The sequence below is a fragment of the Sorghum bicolor genome, chromosome 3 (genome assembly GCF_000003195.3).
Source record: "Sorghum bicolor cultivar BTx623 chromosome 3, Sorghum_bicolor_NCBIv3, whole genome shotgun sequence".
Taxonomy (NCBI): Eukaryota; Viridiplantae; Streptophyta; class Magnoliopsida; order Poales; family Poaceae; genus Sorghum; species Sorghum bicolor.
Window position 1 is genome coordinate 30,286,179 of NC_012872.2, and position 16,159 is coordinate 30,302,337.

General features: G+C 43.4%; 1 protein-coding gene across 1 annotated transcript in view; it reads left to right on the top strand.

Moving 5' to 3' along the window:
- The window catches only part of LOC8069569 (ATP-dependent Clp protease proteolytic subunit 3, chloroplastic), a 31,575-nt gene continuing 22,417 nt past the window's right edge, over nucleotides 7,002–16,159 (top strand). Inside the window, exon 1 of the mRNA XM_002455617.2 lies at nucleotides 7,002–7,488. Within this exon, the coding sequence (XP_002455662.1) occupies nucleotides 7,213–7,488 (276 nt within the window). The 5' untranslated portion in view covers nucleotides 7,002–7,212. The remainder of the gene's footprint in view (nucleotides 7,489–16,159) is intronic.

Consider the following 16,159-nt stretch of genomic DNA (forward strand, 5'->3'; position numbering starts at 1 on the left):
GAATCTGGCATGAGAAGCAGGAGCTGTGGTATATATTTGGATTTTCGGATTCTGAAGAGAAGCGGGAGAAGCACGAGAAGCTAACCAGAAGCAGGAGAAGCTGCTGCCGACGAAAATCCGCTTCGGGGGATCTCGACCGTCAAACGCGAGATCGGACGGCCAGAAATATTTGCAGCGACGTGGATAGAGCTTCTATCGCAGAATCGAACGCATTCTGTGGCTTTACTAGTAGAGGGGCGCGCGCCATCTCGCGCACAGTAGGTACTAATTTGAGAAAATAGAATTGTAACTTAAACATTACATACCATTGCATAATATAGAATAATATAAGAGCCTGTCGGATGATATATAATTGTACAGGTATTATACATGGGGTTATTCCTGCAGCACTTGCAGAGTAGAGTAGCTGTACAAAAGCATTACATGTTGTTCAGTATATATATATACTATACAAGTTTAATAGCAAGTTGATTGGATCCTTCAGTAGGGATTGTAGCACTTATACAAAAGCACTGTGGAGTGGTTCGTAGATCACTTGAACGTAGATGTAGGGATGATCAGTATTATTTCTAGCTGCAAATCAGACTCCCAGCCATGTTCATCGTCGTCCGAGTTGTTGAGCTAGGGAATCAGTTCAAATCTCTGCATAGAGGTAGGAATAACAGTAGGTTTCCATTTTTTTCTGAATTTGTATTGTGGTGGTATATAATGAATAGGTATTGTATCTAAAGCGCATGTGCTGATGCAAATTGAAAGTTGCTTTATAGAGGAAGGCTGTCGTTCCACTTTTAAGAAATGTATTCATTTTAAGAAATGGATTCATTTTTAGACCCATGAAAACGAATTGGATATCTCAAGGCTAATATTTTTAGAAAAGAAATTATTTCCTTGGCATGGATGTTTGTTTGGTGAGAATAAAATTTAGTCGAAAACTAAATAACTTAACAGGGAAAATAGGTATATATTTTTTATCTAATTATGGCTATTGGACAAGCTTATTGTAGTTGACGTACTAATTGCAAAACTTGTTATTACTAAAACGTGATATAAACTACAGGCATAGGCACTAAGCATGGCCTATTTCCCTTTAATGTCGGCTGATGCATACACCTAATACAGCATGAAAGCACAGTCTAATCTGTTTCTATTGGACATTTCCGGTGTGCAGGTAGGTATTCTAAACAAATGATAGTCTAGATAATAATTACTTTTAGTTACCTCTAATTTGTTGATATAGCAGATTTGAGGTGTTAAGGCATTCCCTCAAGAGTCTCCTGTTGATCAGTCATCATTATAGTCCAAGACCAAGTTTGATATCTGACAAACAGAAGAGAGCAGCCACATTCTGTATAGAATAAATTTCAGCTATACATTGCACTATCCCTTAACAAAAAATTTGCCAATTGTAGAAACTTAAGCTAATAAAAAAAATATATAAAACTGCTATAGCAAAAGAAATTCAAGTGCATATAACAGGCGTTTCGTGAGGCTATATCCTTAGAAAATCATGGCAACTAAAGCTTATCAAACATTGCAATTTGAACATTTCAAGTTACCACCTCGTTTAAGTCAAATAAGTTCCCAAGATTTAGGTCTACTGACCTTGAAATCAGTTGAGATGCATTGAGACCTATGGGCTCTTCTTCTTTCTTTTCTAACATGGTCCTCCTACATCAGGTTAAATAACAATTCACAAAGTAGCCTGTAAGTAATACTCGTGACATTTTGCATGAGAGAAAACTGAAACGCACCATGTACTCACTCCTCAGTTATGGAAGACAACATCTACATCATCCAATAGTGTGCCATATTTCTAGTCAAACTCCAGGCGTGTGTAGTCCTCTTTGTAGCATCCATCGTCCAGGATTTCACAGATTAGCATTCTCTGCCATTATTTCAGCCACAATATTGGAGAAATAATATCAATCCATTAGCCATGACGAATTAGATCAAACTATATGCTTGCAGCCATTTTAAAAACAATGTGCTCAATGTTCTTGTACAGATTGGGTAGGGGGAAAATTAAACAGGCAACCACATCTAATCAATTAGCCATGACAAATTAGATCAAACTATATGCATGTAACCGTTTTAAAACAAGGTGCTCAATGTTCCTGTATAGATTGGGTAAGGAAAAAAATTAAACAGGCAACCACATCTCCCAAAATACAGATAGGTTCCACAAAAATAAATGCAGTCAAAGCAAGCACCAAGTCAGATCCATCAAATTAGCTATCTGCAATGCAGCAATGCTGTTGGCTGGCCTTGTAGCGCTAGAACTAAAAAATCAAAATCAATAGGGCAGCACATGGACCAATAAAGTGCAAGGAAAGTAGAGGAGAAACCAAGGGAACACAGACCCAAACGATGATTTTGCCATGAAAAGGGACACCAGAAAGAAGTCCACACTGCATATATGTATCACAGTGTTGTGTCAGCAATGCAAAGTATAATAATACAGAATCAATGGTAATTTCTAGGAATTATGAAATATAACGGTACATATTTGATCCCTGATAATATAAAAATGTATCTATTAGCAACACACGAACCAAAGAAGTGGAAGAAAAGTAGTTGCAAGAAGGTTACCAAGGAACAGTAGCCTGGTTTGAATGATTCTGGTATTAAATGAGACGCAACAAAGAAGCTAGATGTACATATCACAATATCAATGAGTGAGGTATTAAGGGCCTTGTATATACTTTTCTCCCAAGCCCCCACAAACAATATTATGTTGTTGTTATGTATATATATGCACAAATGTGAACATTGTTATACGTATTAACACCAAAAGGTAACTATGATGTTCGAGTGAGCAAGCATTTATGATAAAGCTATAGCCTTGCATCCACCTGCATCGACAAATAAAATTTTCCTCACACCCAATTGTAACTCCAACCCTTTTTACCGGTTGGAAATTCTCCACAAGAGCTTGGGAAAGACTTCTACACTTAGACAGTAACTGCTGGTCCAAACTCCTTCTGGCATCTGAGAGACATAGATAAGAGTAAATATTTTTTTCAAATAGAGGGAAGAGGGTAAGAATTTTTGTAAAATACGTTTATTTAGTAAAATACTGGTCCAGAAAAGCCTAAGGTCGCGTCCTACAGCCAACTACGGCTCCGATACCACCTGAAGCGCCTCTGGTAAACCAGGAACTCAAATGTGATACAATACTAGTCCCAGGAGGCTAGTAACACATTTATTACATCAGATAAGTTTCAGCGCAGTAGTCTTGGAAAGCGTGGACAAGGAAGGCACGCGATAATAATAAGACACTAAAATACAACATAGGTCCAAAGGACCCAGAAACAAACGATATCGCCATCGAACATCTGACGAGTTCCAATGCCACAGGCTTCTCGAACGCCACTTCGGGATCGAAGTCCGGATCTTCCTCTGTTTAATAAAGCAAGGGTGAGTACAAAGTACTCAGCAAATCCAACCTTACCCTACGGAAGGGGATAACAATATATATGCATATGGATAAATCAAGGATGATGCTTAGTTTTATTTGCATAAAGCTATCTTTTTACACATGCAAGGTTTCATTTCGCAAATACTATTGTAAAAGACCTCTTTTTCCACATATGATAGTATTTCTGAAAATGGGGGTTTGATCACAATTTTAAGTGTTGTTGAACCCTTGTTCCCACAACACAATGGCAGTCAACCATTTATTTCCAAAATCACACTCTCTCACATGTTTTCACTCATACCAACCAATCTAGTTGTTGAAACCAAACCATAACCCGTCCGAGACCGCGGACACGGCTATCCAGATAGATTTACACTCTGCAGAGGTTGTACACTTTTCCCACAAGTAGGATACCATAACTTACACCGTCGTGCAAGCACAGATCCATCAAAGTCATTACCCTCCATAGCTAAGTAATGGCGCTCACCACGGAAACACTAAGGCCACATCTCATGATACCACAATAATTCACAAAGCTCTTTTCATACATTTGCACAATTTCACATATATCACTTAGTGTCCCGTTGCACACCTGCCTCCAGGTGATTGCCATACTAACTAGAGAGATTTAGACTAAGCCTTTCCCATGCAAGGCGAGTGGTTGTACGATAAATGAGTTAGGCAAGATGAATCATCAACTCAGTCCTTAATCGAGACAAGGCGGATATCTTCACGCTTAACCCCGCAAGGTATAAGCCACAACACCAGGGTATCCCAAAAGAGATCCCATCCGCCCCATCTCCATAGTAATCACATCTATAACTTGTTCATTAACCTTTCATAATACCCACAATTTATTTTCACCACTCACACCTTTTACTTTTAAAATCATTATATTTGAAAAATATAGCGATGAGTATCCAGGATGAGTAACAAGTCCTAAGCATACTAAATAATAATATTTCTGTCATAGCATATTATTTGTTTCTAGGTTTGAACAAGACAATTACCGGGTAATATCAATTCAAAGAAGGCTATTCAACAGGTTTTAACTAAGCAGCGAAAATACTTCGTACATATATCGTACATGCAATATTTAAAACGGCTTCTACGGGGTTGTGTTTAAAAATAGGATCAATATGCATCAAAGGGGATCGGTTGGACTTGCCTCCGTCGGCGTCCTCGGCAAACTCCTGCTGACAGTCCGGGTCCTCGGCGTCAAACTCGCGGTACTCGTTTCCAACGTTCTCGTTTTCCGGCTCGTTCACTCCGTCAGCTAAAAAAGAATTATTGAAATCAGAGTTAGCATGTGGCATTTGTGAAATGACCGGAATTTAATCATGCGAAAAAGGCTAACGGTGATTAAAGAATGGATGCTTCACGTGGGCATTTGTTTGGCTGGTAGTGCATGGTGCATGCATGTACTATTTGGAGTTAATGCTTATGGCCCACGCATGCATGGTTAGAGAGAAATTAGCAGGGGTCATTAGAGCTCTTCTGTATGTCATGGTTCTATTCGTGGAGTTCTTGGCAGTGAATCGGTACAGACAAATACAAGAAAAAATACAGGAAAATACTACAGAAAGACAGAGAAGAGCAAGGAGATGCTCATGAGCTGCTCACCTCGTCTTGCGACGACAGTCGAGCTCGGCTTGTGCGTATGGCCGTATACGGTATACGCGAAGTGAGAGCGAGTGAGCGAGTGAGTGAACGTGTTTCTCGGGTGGTGAGAGTGAGCACCCGAGAGTGCCTTTTTATAGGCCAGAGTGCTCAGCTCGTTGCCATTAAAAATGCTACTGTAGCGCATGGTCGGTGCCTAATTTGCATGCACGATGCATGCAAATGGACGGTGCCTAATCACCGTGTCCTTGCATGTAGGTGCATGCAAATGGACGGTGCATGCTCGTCCTGCATGCATGCATGAGATATATATTCGTGAAGGTGCACTGCTATGTTTTCTTGCATGTAAGCTTGCTGGTACTTGCTGTTATTTGTGCGCGAAAAATAAATATGGATGGATTAGATGGAGATACTATAGAACTCAAATTATTTTATAGTTTTTGAAATATATTTTGAAAATAATTTTTAATGCGAGTGATTTTTGAATGTGAATTTTTGGATGTTACAGATAGGCCTTAGGCATTTCTGAAACAAATAAAAATGAGGTTGTGAAAATCATTAATGAACTAAACAGCAGCCTGTTGGAGGCTGTAGTTGGAACTTGTAGCAAAGGTCCGATAAGGTTATTGTTGAATCAAAGAAAATTTTATCTAATAAAAATATTATTTGAACAGGCACATAAATATAAAAAGGGCAATTGAAGTTGACAGATCACAACGCAGCATGAAAAGGCTTTTTTTACCATGAGTCCATGACATGAGGCCTACACTTACAAATTAGAATTTCATGGACTAATTTATTGACACCTAAATGGCCTTGGTAATGGTGAGTATCCATTGATGTTAATGGCATGGAAGAGAAGGACTTCTTGTGGAAGTCTCTTCAGAGACGCCATGCTGGACCCAATCCCTTCATCCCACCACGATCTATGCTGCGAGATATGAACTCCATAAAAATAGAGAGAGGGAGGGCAAGACAGAGAGGAGATGGGAGTTTTTATTGACACCTAAATGGCCTTGGTAATGTCCGTACCCATTGACGTTAATGGCAGGGAAGAGAAGGACTTCTGGTGGAAGTCTCTTCAGAGACGCCATTCTGAACCCAATCCCTTCATCCCACCACGATCTATGCTGCAAGATATGAACTCCATCAAAAATAGAGAGGGAGGGCAAGACAGAGAGGAGATGGAAGTTTACCTCGCCGTCCATGCAGTTGCTGGAGGGACAACAACCTGGCGTCCGCTGCTGCTGTCACCGGCTAGCGCCACCACGCAGGAGCAAGGCACCACCGCCGGGGTGGTGCCGGCGTTGGCCGTTCGCGACCTTTAGCACAGTAGCTATGGTTTCGTCCAGCACAAGAGCACATCTGAGTAGAGGAAGGAGGTAGCGCCAGGGGCGGCGGAGGGGGGGGGAGGGAGGCAACGACGCCGGCGGCCACCAGCAGGGCTCATTTGCGCCGCGCCGTGGCCAGGGACAGCCACCGCCGGTGGTCACGCGCCGCCGTAGGCCGAGGGTGCCGTCACCGTGCTAGCACGCGATGCGGCTGTCTGAGGGCGCTGCCGTGATGGAGGGAGGGAGGGAGAGGGATGGGAGAGGGACTGGGAAGGGAAGGCGAGGCCAGGGGTGGACGCGGTGGAGACGACGTCTGCGGGAGACGACGCGTCGAGGTCGGGAAGAAATATCGAGAAGGGGATGAAGCTTGGAGAATTAGAAACTGGATATATAGAAGCTGTGTAAGCTCATGAAAGTAGAGGAGAAGCCAAAGAAGCTAGAGAGAAGGAGACTCCAAGAGAATCCGATTTTAGTAAAATCCGATGAAAACAATCTCAACCATTCACTGCAAGAATCTAATGGTAAAAAAAAATTAAGGCGACGTGGCAGGCGCTCCTGGCCGTGGAGTCGACGGTAAATCTAGGGAAGAATTAGATATAGATATGTTTCTATATTTCATGTTTATAGAAAGTCGCTATTACTATTATTATATTACCATCGAAAGCGAATTTCGAGCATGCATTCGGGTTTTTGTATCTGCAGATTTTAGTTCAGGTTCGAGTGCTGACAGACTTCGCCTGATCCGAATTCACCTGTTGCCATCCTTAGTCCCACCTGCAGATAGCGCTAGCAGCAATATCAGCCGCCGCCGCTAGGCAAGGAGTGGAAGCCGCGGCAGCAGCCATGGCTGCGTTCCCGGTCCTCCCAGCACCTGCCTGCACTTCCTTCTCTCCTTCGTCCGTATTCCTCACCCCCTGTTCCTCGGATGGCCGGAGCACAGCGCCAAGGGCGGCGGCGGTTCGCGGATCGGCGGTGACGTGGGCCCACCGGACGCTCTCCGCTAGGTGGGTCCCATCCGGTCTGGCGGTGGCGAGGCCGGCTGCCAGGAAGGCGCGCCTAGAGGAGCTTGATACATCCAACATGCTCCTTCGCCAGCGCATCGTCTTCCTCGGTTCCTCGGTTAGTTCTTTGATCTGTTTCTTCCGCATTTTTTTTTGCGAAAGTCTTCCACAAAATTTCAAGGTCTCTGTATTATTGTTCTTGTTTCTTTGTTAGAATAGTTGCACCCGATTTACTCGCTATAGATGCCTTGCTCACACTAGCTAAAGATTGTAAAATGAAAGAAAATGTGTCATTACTTACTGTATCTCTAATACCCAGCCTAATATTTTGTGTACACCTTCCTTTTTTTTTTGTTGAAGACCAATGGAGGTTGCAACCTAATATATGTGTGTATGCTAGCAGACGAGTGTGTTATACCTATTTGTGGCTCGGAGATTCGTCATTTCTTGCAATACAACTTGGAATTGGGCTCTGTTCGGTAGTTGGACGCATGTTGCTCTAACTCATATGAGCACGGGTCATAAGTCTGGGTCACATACGGGACAAGGCAATTCCATATTCTCTCCTGAGATGTGTTGGAATCGAATGCTGTAGTCTGTACCATCGCTTGATGCATGTTGTTCTGACTCATATGAGCATGGGTAGAGTACAAATTACTGATAGAACAGGGAGGGGCGTGAGGGCACTGCGGGATGTAAAAAAAAAGCCAGACGGAAGAATTTCTTCATTTTTTTCAAGTATAGATATGTGTATGGATACCCACACTAGTAAACATGCATGTACGTTGCAGCTTGTTGCACAGTTACCTCAGCTCAAACATTTATTAAGAGATAGCATAAACTGTTTCAGTACATCTTGAAATGTGACTCTGGACATGGCTGGCTATTCTAATTCAGTATGAGCATGGGTCAAGAGGTTAGGTCACAGATGGGATGGTGCAGTGCGCGAGAGCTCTTATCAAGCAATACACATGCATGTTTAAACCAATCAGGATTCTAATCTCTAATTCATCATGTATTACCATTATTAGTAAAATCAGCCAGGACTTGTATGCTCGAGGAAGTGGAGGGACAAACAAATAGGGGAGAGAGTGACGGACCAAGGAATGGAGGAAGAAATTTTCTCCTTTTTAACAATGTTTTTATAAACACTAAATGGTAAACAACCAGTCACCCTTTGTTTAGCGTTTAGGCTGTTTAGACGGTGTTTAAACGGAGTCTAAATGGTTTTGTATAGTAACACTAAAGTATACATATTTATGTACGTATAAAAGTTAAATATCCTAGAAAGTATACATATTTGTGCTTGTAAAAAATGTGTATCCTACCAAATAAATCCCGCTCTACCTCATATACTTACAATGTTGATTAGCTGGGTGACAAAGTAATCCTCCTCTTGACTAAATGGTGAATTAAATAACCATTTAGATCATGTAGTCACATTTAACTCAATTATGTTTAGACCATTTAGACAGATTCTAATGGTCAAACCACTTAATTTACCCTTTAAGGCCTAAACGACATAGGTGGCCTCGTTACCGTTTAAATGTTGTTTAAACGGACTAAACAGTCATTTAGGTGAACAGTGCCTTTTAATATTAGGTATATAGATATTAGCCTGAGACATAGTTAGTTTTGCAACTTTAACACAAACCATAAATATAAATCTAGAAGACTAGAACTGAGAAATACAACATGCTTAGGATCTATGTATATTTCTTGCCTTAGTCAGTGGCATTTTTATATTTTTTATTATTAGCAATTATGCCGCCATATATTTAAGCCAAAATAATTTTCAAATGTCATTCACTGGGATGCATAGATCTCCTGACAACAAAGAAAACAAGCAGGAAAGAGTTTGTTATTATCTGTCTGCTGATAGTCTACTTTATGTGCCAGGTTTGTGTTGGTAGGAAGTGACCTTTTTATCAACTGTGTTACCACAATAACATTGCACCTTGTAGAACAAATTTAATGTTGATTCTTGAAAAATTCTCCGATCGCTGCAGCTAAAGCCGCGGCTGTCGCTGCAAGTCTCCTCAGTAGCAGCAAATGGCTACAGCAGCCACTGCTTTAGTGCAGCCGAACAGGCCAATTTGGAAACCTTCTTTGACCGTCATGTATCTTATGAGTCATGATTATTGTGGAAACCTGAAATCAAATAGTATGAACTACCTTGGATACAAGATACAAGTATTGCACTTCTTTATGAACATTGGTCTTTTCACGTATAGATTTGTAGAAATGCTATTTATTTGAGTTTTTGGACTATATCAATTGTGTTTTTATTGATTCGCGTAGTGAGTATGAATGACTTTCATTACTTTTTTCCTGGAATTGACTCATTTGTTATTAGGAAAATGCTTTATTGGTGTTTGAAGAACTGGATGCTATTATTTACTTTGGAGTAAAGTGCATCAGCTGTTCAACTTGTTTGGGGATGTCATCTAGGTCCTTGAACTATGATTTGCTGATCAGTAGTCATGGTCCAAACCTCTAATTAGTGTTAATCAACCTACTTGTCATCAATGTGGCATCCATGTGATCCAAATTTTTCCTATTTGTCACTCATAAACGCTCTCTCAGATGGGCATTCTAGCATGACACTGTTACGTGGCAGAGGGGAGCGATGGCGGCTGACGCGGCTGCTAGTGTGCTACAGTACCCGCGGGTACTGTTCATGTGGATGTTGTGGCGGCGGCTAGGGCTGCGAGGGCGGGAGGAGGCCGGCCGGGGGCCTTGCCCACGGCCGGGCAAGAGGGAAAGGATTTCCTTCTAATCTCTTGCTTGATTAAATTGATACATCTCCTCTCCTTATATAGAGGTTTACTTGACTTACAAGCAAGGCTTACTTCCCTAAGCAAGCGACCCTTATCTCTAATTAATCCTAACACTAATGGGCTATGGCACCAGCCCAGGCCCAATAGGTCCCTTACATACTCTAACACTACACCCCACCTGGACATGCAGCTCGTCCTCGAGCTGCAACCTAACCAACTTGTAACTCGACTCGACACAAACTTAATACCTAAAAATAAGCCTTTTACATCTCGGCTTATTTTATTGACCCGAAATAAACTGTGACTCTTTAGTTTTGAATCTTGAAGATACGGCGGACACCCTCCGCATGATGGACCTGCACATGTGCAGCCACCTGGATCCCATGGAGCCCACCGGAACGATTAGGGTGCACGGGTATAGCCACCTGGAATTAGTCGCGATAATGACTAGCGGAGACGTCCTCGCGGTGGCCGGTGGCAGACCGCGGTGGCGCTAGGCAGTGCGTCCTCGCTGATGACAAGGAGGGGAGTGGCTCCACTACCACCGCTTCCACAGAGTTGGAGGTCGCTGCCTGCGGGAAACACACCATACTCGTGCCGAAAGATAGCAGCAGGTCGGCGCGCTTGTTGGTGGCCATCCCACAGGGCGAGATCGTGCTCCCCTGTGCTGAGGCCGACCGTCGCCAAGGTCACCTCGTGCATAGGCTGGCACATCTCCTGCAGCCGCTGGCACGCTAGGAGGCTGCGCGCCGCAGCCTGCAGCCGCACCGCCGTAGACACCTTGCAGGCACTCGCCCCACAAGCTGCTCCAAGATTGTCACTGCAGGGACGATTGGGTGTCACCGCTTGAAGATGGGGCGCTGGCCCTGTCGGCGCGCCAGGAGGCAGCACCGCCGCCTGCAGCTCTGACGCCGTTGCTTGGATGCCATCCACGCCCCCATAGAAGACGCCATCACAGTGTTGCTGTGGCGACACAAGGTTGGGGGCTATGAATGACGGGATTGGTGAAGGAGAGGAAGAAAGCGGCGTCGGACTGCTGCTCTCCTTGGTGGTCAGGAGCTTGCTGGCCGGTTGCGGTGGCGCCTAGCTGACTGGCTGTGGGAAAGGCCCAGGCGTTGAACTCGTAGGCAGGACCTGCCACGCCGAGAAGACCTTCGAAATGACTGGAACTGACGCCGAAAGGGCCGTGATGCCCCCGTGAAAGGTCCTAATATGGCTAGAGGGGGGTGAATAGCCTATTTAAAAAATCTACAAAATCACTAGAGCAAGGGGTTAGTAAATAACAAAGCGAAACTTTTTGCTCTAGCTCTAAAATGGGTGTTTGCAAGCCACCTATCCAATAATTCTAGTTGATATGATCACTAGGCACACAAAAGCTATGTCTCTACTTACACTAGAGAGCTACCTAAAGTTTCTATACAAGTATGTAAGCTACTCTAGTTTGCAAGAAAGTAAGAGAGAAAGTTTGATCTTTATACCACCGCGTAGAGGGGATGAACCAATCAATAATATGAAGTCCAATCACGGGGAGAAATCCAAAGCACAATCACAATGAAGACACACAATTTTCTTCCGAGGTTCACGTGCTTGCCGGCACGCTACGTCCCCGTTGTGTCGACCAACACTTGGTGGTTCTGTGGCTAAGAGGTGTAGCACGAACCTCGTTCTCACCAGGACACCACAAGAACCTACCCACAAGTGAGGTATCTCAATGACACGAGCAATCCACTAATGTTGCCTTTGGCTCTCCGCCGAGGTAGGCACAAACCTCTCACAATCACCGGGAGATGGCCACGAACAATCACCAACTCGTGCCAAAGCTCCTCCGCAGCTCCAAGCCGTCTAGGTGGCGGCAACCACCAAGAGTAACAAGCAAACCCGCTGCTCAACGATCACTAGTGCCACTAGATGCTCAAACTCTAAGCAAATGCAACTAGGATCTCTCCCAATCTCACTTTGGATGAACAAATCTTGAACAAGGTGAGTGGAAAGTGTGGGAGTATGCTCACAAGGTGTATCAACAAGTTAGAGGGTCAAGAGAATGAGCATGAACCAGCCAAGGCATATAAATAGAAGTCCCAAGCTTTAACTGGCCGTTGGCAGGAAATCCCACTGTCTGCGTCCACACCGGACGCGTCCTAGTTCACACCGGACGCGTCTGGTATGAGCCAGACCAGCGTCCGGTGCTCCTGACCGTTAGAAAAGTAGGCGTTGTCTCTGACACTGACAAGGCACCGGACTCTCGCTTTAACATGCACCGGACGGTCTCACGAGCGACCGGACGAAAACTCATGGAGGGTCGCAAAACTGACCCAACACCGGTCGCCACACCGGACGCACACACTGGACGCGTCCGGTGTGCACCGGTCGAAAACACAGGGAGCTTCGCACGAAGATTTTGCACCGGACGCTAACTCGGACGCGTCCGGTGTCACACCGGACGCGTTCGGTGTGCACCTGACGCAACCTCAGAGAGTTTCACCGAGAAGCGATCTCTCCGGACGAAACACACCGGTCTCTAGGTGGTTACTGTTCCTGAGTCCGGTGCCTCAACTCGGACGCGTCCGACCTCATACCGGACGCGTCCGGCCTGAACGCGTTGCACGAAAAGATCCTCAACTTCTTCCCTTGCTTCCATGTGCCAACACCAAAGTGTCTCAACACTTGTGCTCGTGTGTTAGCATATTTCAAAAACATTTTTCAAGGGTTAATTAAATTAGTTCACTAGGTCCTAATGCATATGCAAGGAATCCAATCACCTAGTGGCACTTAGACAACCGTTTTCACAACGAGATTACCCCTCTTAATAGTACGGCTATCTATACTAAATGTGATCACACCCTCTATGGTGTCTTGATCACCAAAACCAAAACCCTAAGCAATACCTTTGCCTTGATCTCCATAGGGTTTTGTTTTTCTCTTTCTTCTTTTCCAAGTTGAGCACTTGATCATCTTGTGGTCATCACCATCATCACCATGATCATCACTTGCTCCAACACTTGGCATGTATCAACCTCATTAAGTCTACACACACTTAGTATAGAGGTTAGTACTAGGGTTTCATCAATTATCCAAAACCAAACTAGGGGTTTCAATCTCCCCTTTTTGGTAATTGATGACAACCCTTTTTACAAAGATTTTCAATAAAAATTTCTTGGATTCATGTTGCTTGCCTAAGCATTTTACCATGTGCAAAGGTTATGGACAAGTTTCATAAAACCAAATTGGTAGCAAGTGCTCCCCCTACATATGTGCTAAGAGTTTAGATTTGAAAGCTCGCACATATACTTGAATAGGAAATATAGGAGTCAATTTCTACCAAATGATGCTAAGGTGTAAAGAATGGACCTTTGAAGCGTGATACCAATCGGAGTTGCCAATGTATACCTTCCTTAGCACCATTAGTAACTAGACATTCACAAAACTAGAACACCCCGTGAGATCAACATTATAAACAAGGTTCTAGTACCACTTGTGAAACAACTTATTAAAAGTCTAGTTACACTACCTATGCATGCTAGTTCTTCATTTCAACAATCAAGCCTACAACTAGCATACACCACACAAGCAAGGCATTGGAGAGAAAGCTTCTAAAACTAATGCAAATGCAAGCAAATATATGTGATGATTCAAATGCAACGTACAAGTTTATGAGCTTGCTCCCCCTACTTGTGTGCTTCAAAATTTTAATTGATCCCCTTCTTTTATTATGTTACTCTCCTATCTTAAATCTTTGGAAAATTTTCTCCCCCTTTGTCATCAATGACCACAAAAGGTGAGCTCAAATTTTAGATAAGTTAGTGTGAAACCATGTGAAGTGAGATCATTTTACCAAATTGGTTCAATCTAGATTACTTGTCTAAGATATTTAACTCGGTTTGATCCAAGGACAAGCTTCTTCACACCTCCAAATAAGGGTTATCTTGTACCATGTTGAGTTAAACACTTATAGCTCATATTCTAGATCAAACATTAGGATTGCAAGCCCACAAACATGTCATATGCTACCACTAGATCAAGTCAAGCATAAAAGCAATAGTGGTACCATACAAGAATCAAATTCATTTGGTTTTCATGAATGATCCTAAGACATGTAAGGAATGACTAGATGCACTAAGCAAGTCCTTAGCATAGGATGAATGACATGTCAAACAATTTTACCTTACTTTGCTCGAAGGAGAGGCATGTCATGTAGTGGGGGTGCGTCAACACATATTTGAGAAGTCAAGTATGTTCAATTCATTTCTTAGCTTGCAAAACCTCTTCTCATCAAGTGGCTTGGTGAATATATCGGCAAGTTGATCATCGGTGCCTATACTCTCAATGCAAATGTCATCTTTTTGTTGGTGATCTCTTATGAAGTGATGGCGGACATCTATGTGCTTTGTTCTTGAGTGTTGAACCGGATTGTTGGTGAGCTTCACGGCACTTTCATTGTCACATAGCAATGACACTTCTTTGAAATTGATTCCAAAATCTTTCAATGTTGCCTTCATCCATAGAATTTGTGCACAACAACTACCGGCCGCAATGTACTCCGCTTTGGCGGTTGATAGTGCAACACTATTTTGTTTCTTGGATGACCATGAGACAAGTGATCTTCCCAATATTTGACATGTGCCCGATGTTTCTTCTTTCAACTTTGCATCTCGCATAGTCCGAATCGGAATATCCAACAAGTTCAAACTTTGCACCTTTGGGATACCACAAACCAACATTTTGTGTATGCTTCAAGTACCTCAATATTCTCTTTGTTGCTTTCAAATGACTTTCTCTTGGTGAGGCTTGGAATCTTGCACACATGCATACACTAAACATGACATTCGGTCTTGATGCGGTCACATAGAGTAGGCTTCCAATCATAGACCGATATAACTTTTGATCCACCATATTTCCACTTGTATCACTATCTAGGCTTCCATTTGTTCCCATTGGAGTGCTAATTGATTTTGTATCATCCATACCAAACTTCTTGAGCATGTCTTTTATGTACTTGCCTTGACTTACAAATGTGCCATTCTTCAATTGCTTGATTTGGAGACCAAGGAAGTAACTAAGCTCTCCAATCATTGACATCTCAAACTCATTAGCCATCATGTTGCCAAACTCCTCACAAAATTCTTGATTGGTTGATCCAAATATGATATCATCAACATATATTTGCAACACAAACAAGTCTTTGCCAATCTTCTTGGTGAATAGAGTGGTGTCAACCTTCCCCATCTTGAAACCTTTAGAGAGTAAGAAATCTCTCAATCTCTCATACCATGCTCTTGGTGCTTGCTTCAAACCATACAATGCCTTTCTTAGCTTGTAAACATAGTTGGGTTTCTTGTCATCTTCAAAACCGGGAGGTTGTTCAACATAGACTTCTTCATTGATGTATCCATTGAGAAATGCACTCTTGACATCCATTTGGTATAGCTTGATGTTATGAGCACAAGCATAGGTCAACAAGATCTTAATTGCTTCCAATCTTGCAACCGGGGCATATGTTTCACCAAAGTCAAGACCTTCAACTTGAGTATAGCCTTGTGCTACCAATCTTGCTTTGTTCCTTACAACTATCCCATCTTTGCAAGGCTCTCTACGGCCGGTGGAAGGCCTCACATGCCTAGAACAGACTGCGCATGAGGTGGCGGTGTACTGGTGAGGCAGCGGGTGCACTGTCCTGCTTGTCGGTATCTACATTGACACCTGATCATCACCGGCACCGAGGAGGAAGAGGTGGAGAAGTTCAAGGCGCAGATGAAGGAGAAGTTTAATATGAGCGACCTCGGCCTTCTTTGCTTCTACCTTGGCGTCGAGGTGCGCTAGGTTGCCAACAGCATCACCTTCTGTCAAGCTCACTACGCCAAGCGCATCCTCAAGCTCGGTGAGATGGCTGGCTGCAACCCAGCTCACACACTGATGGAGGAGAAGCTCAGGCTCAGCCGTCACAACACGGTGGAGAGGTGGACTCCACATACTACGAGCGGCTTGTCGGCAACCGCTGGTACCTGGTGCACA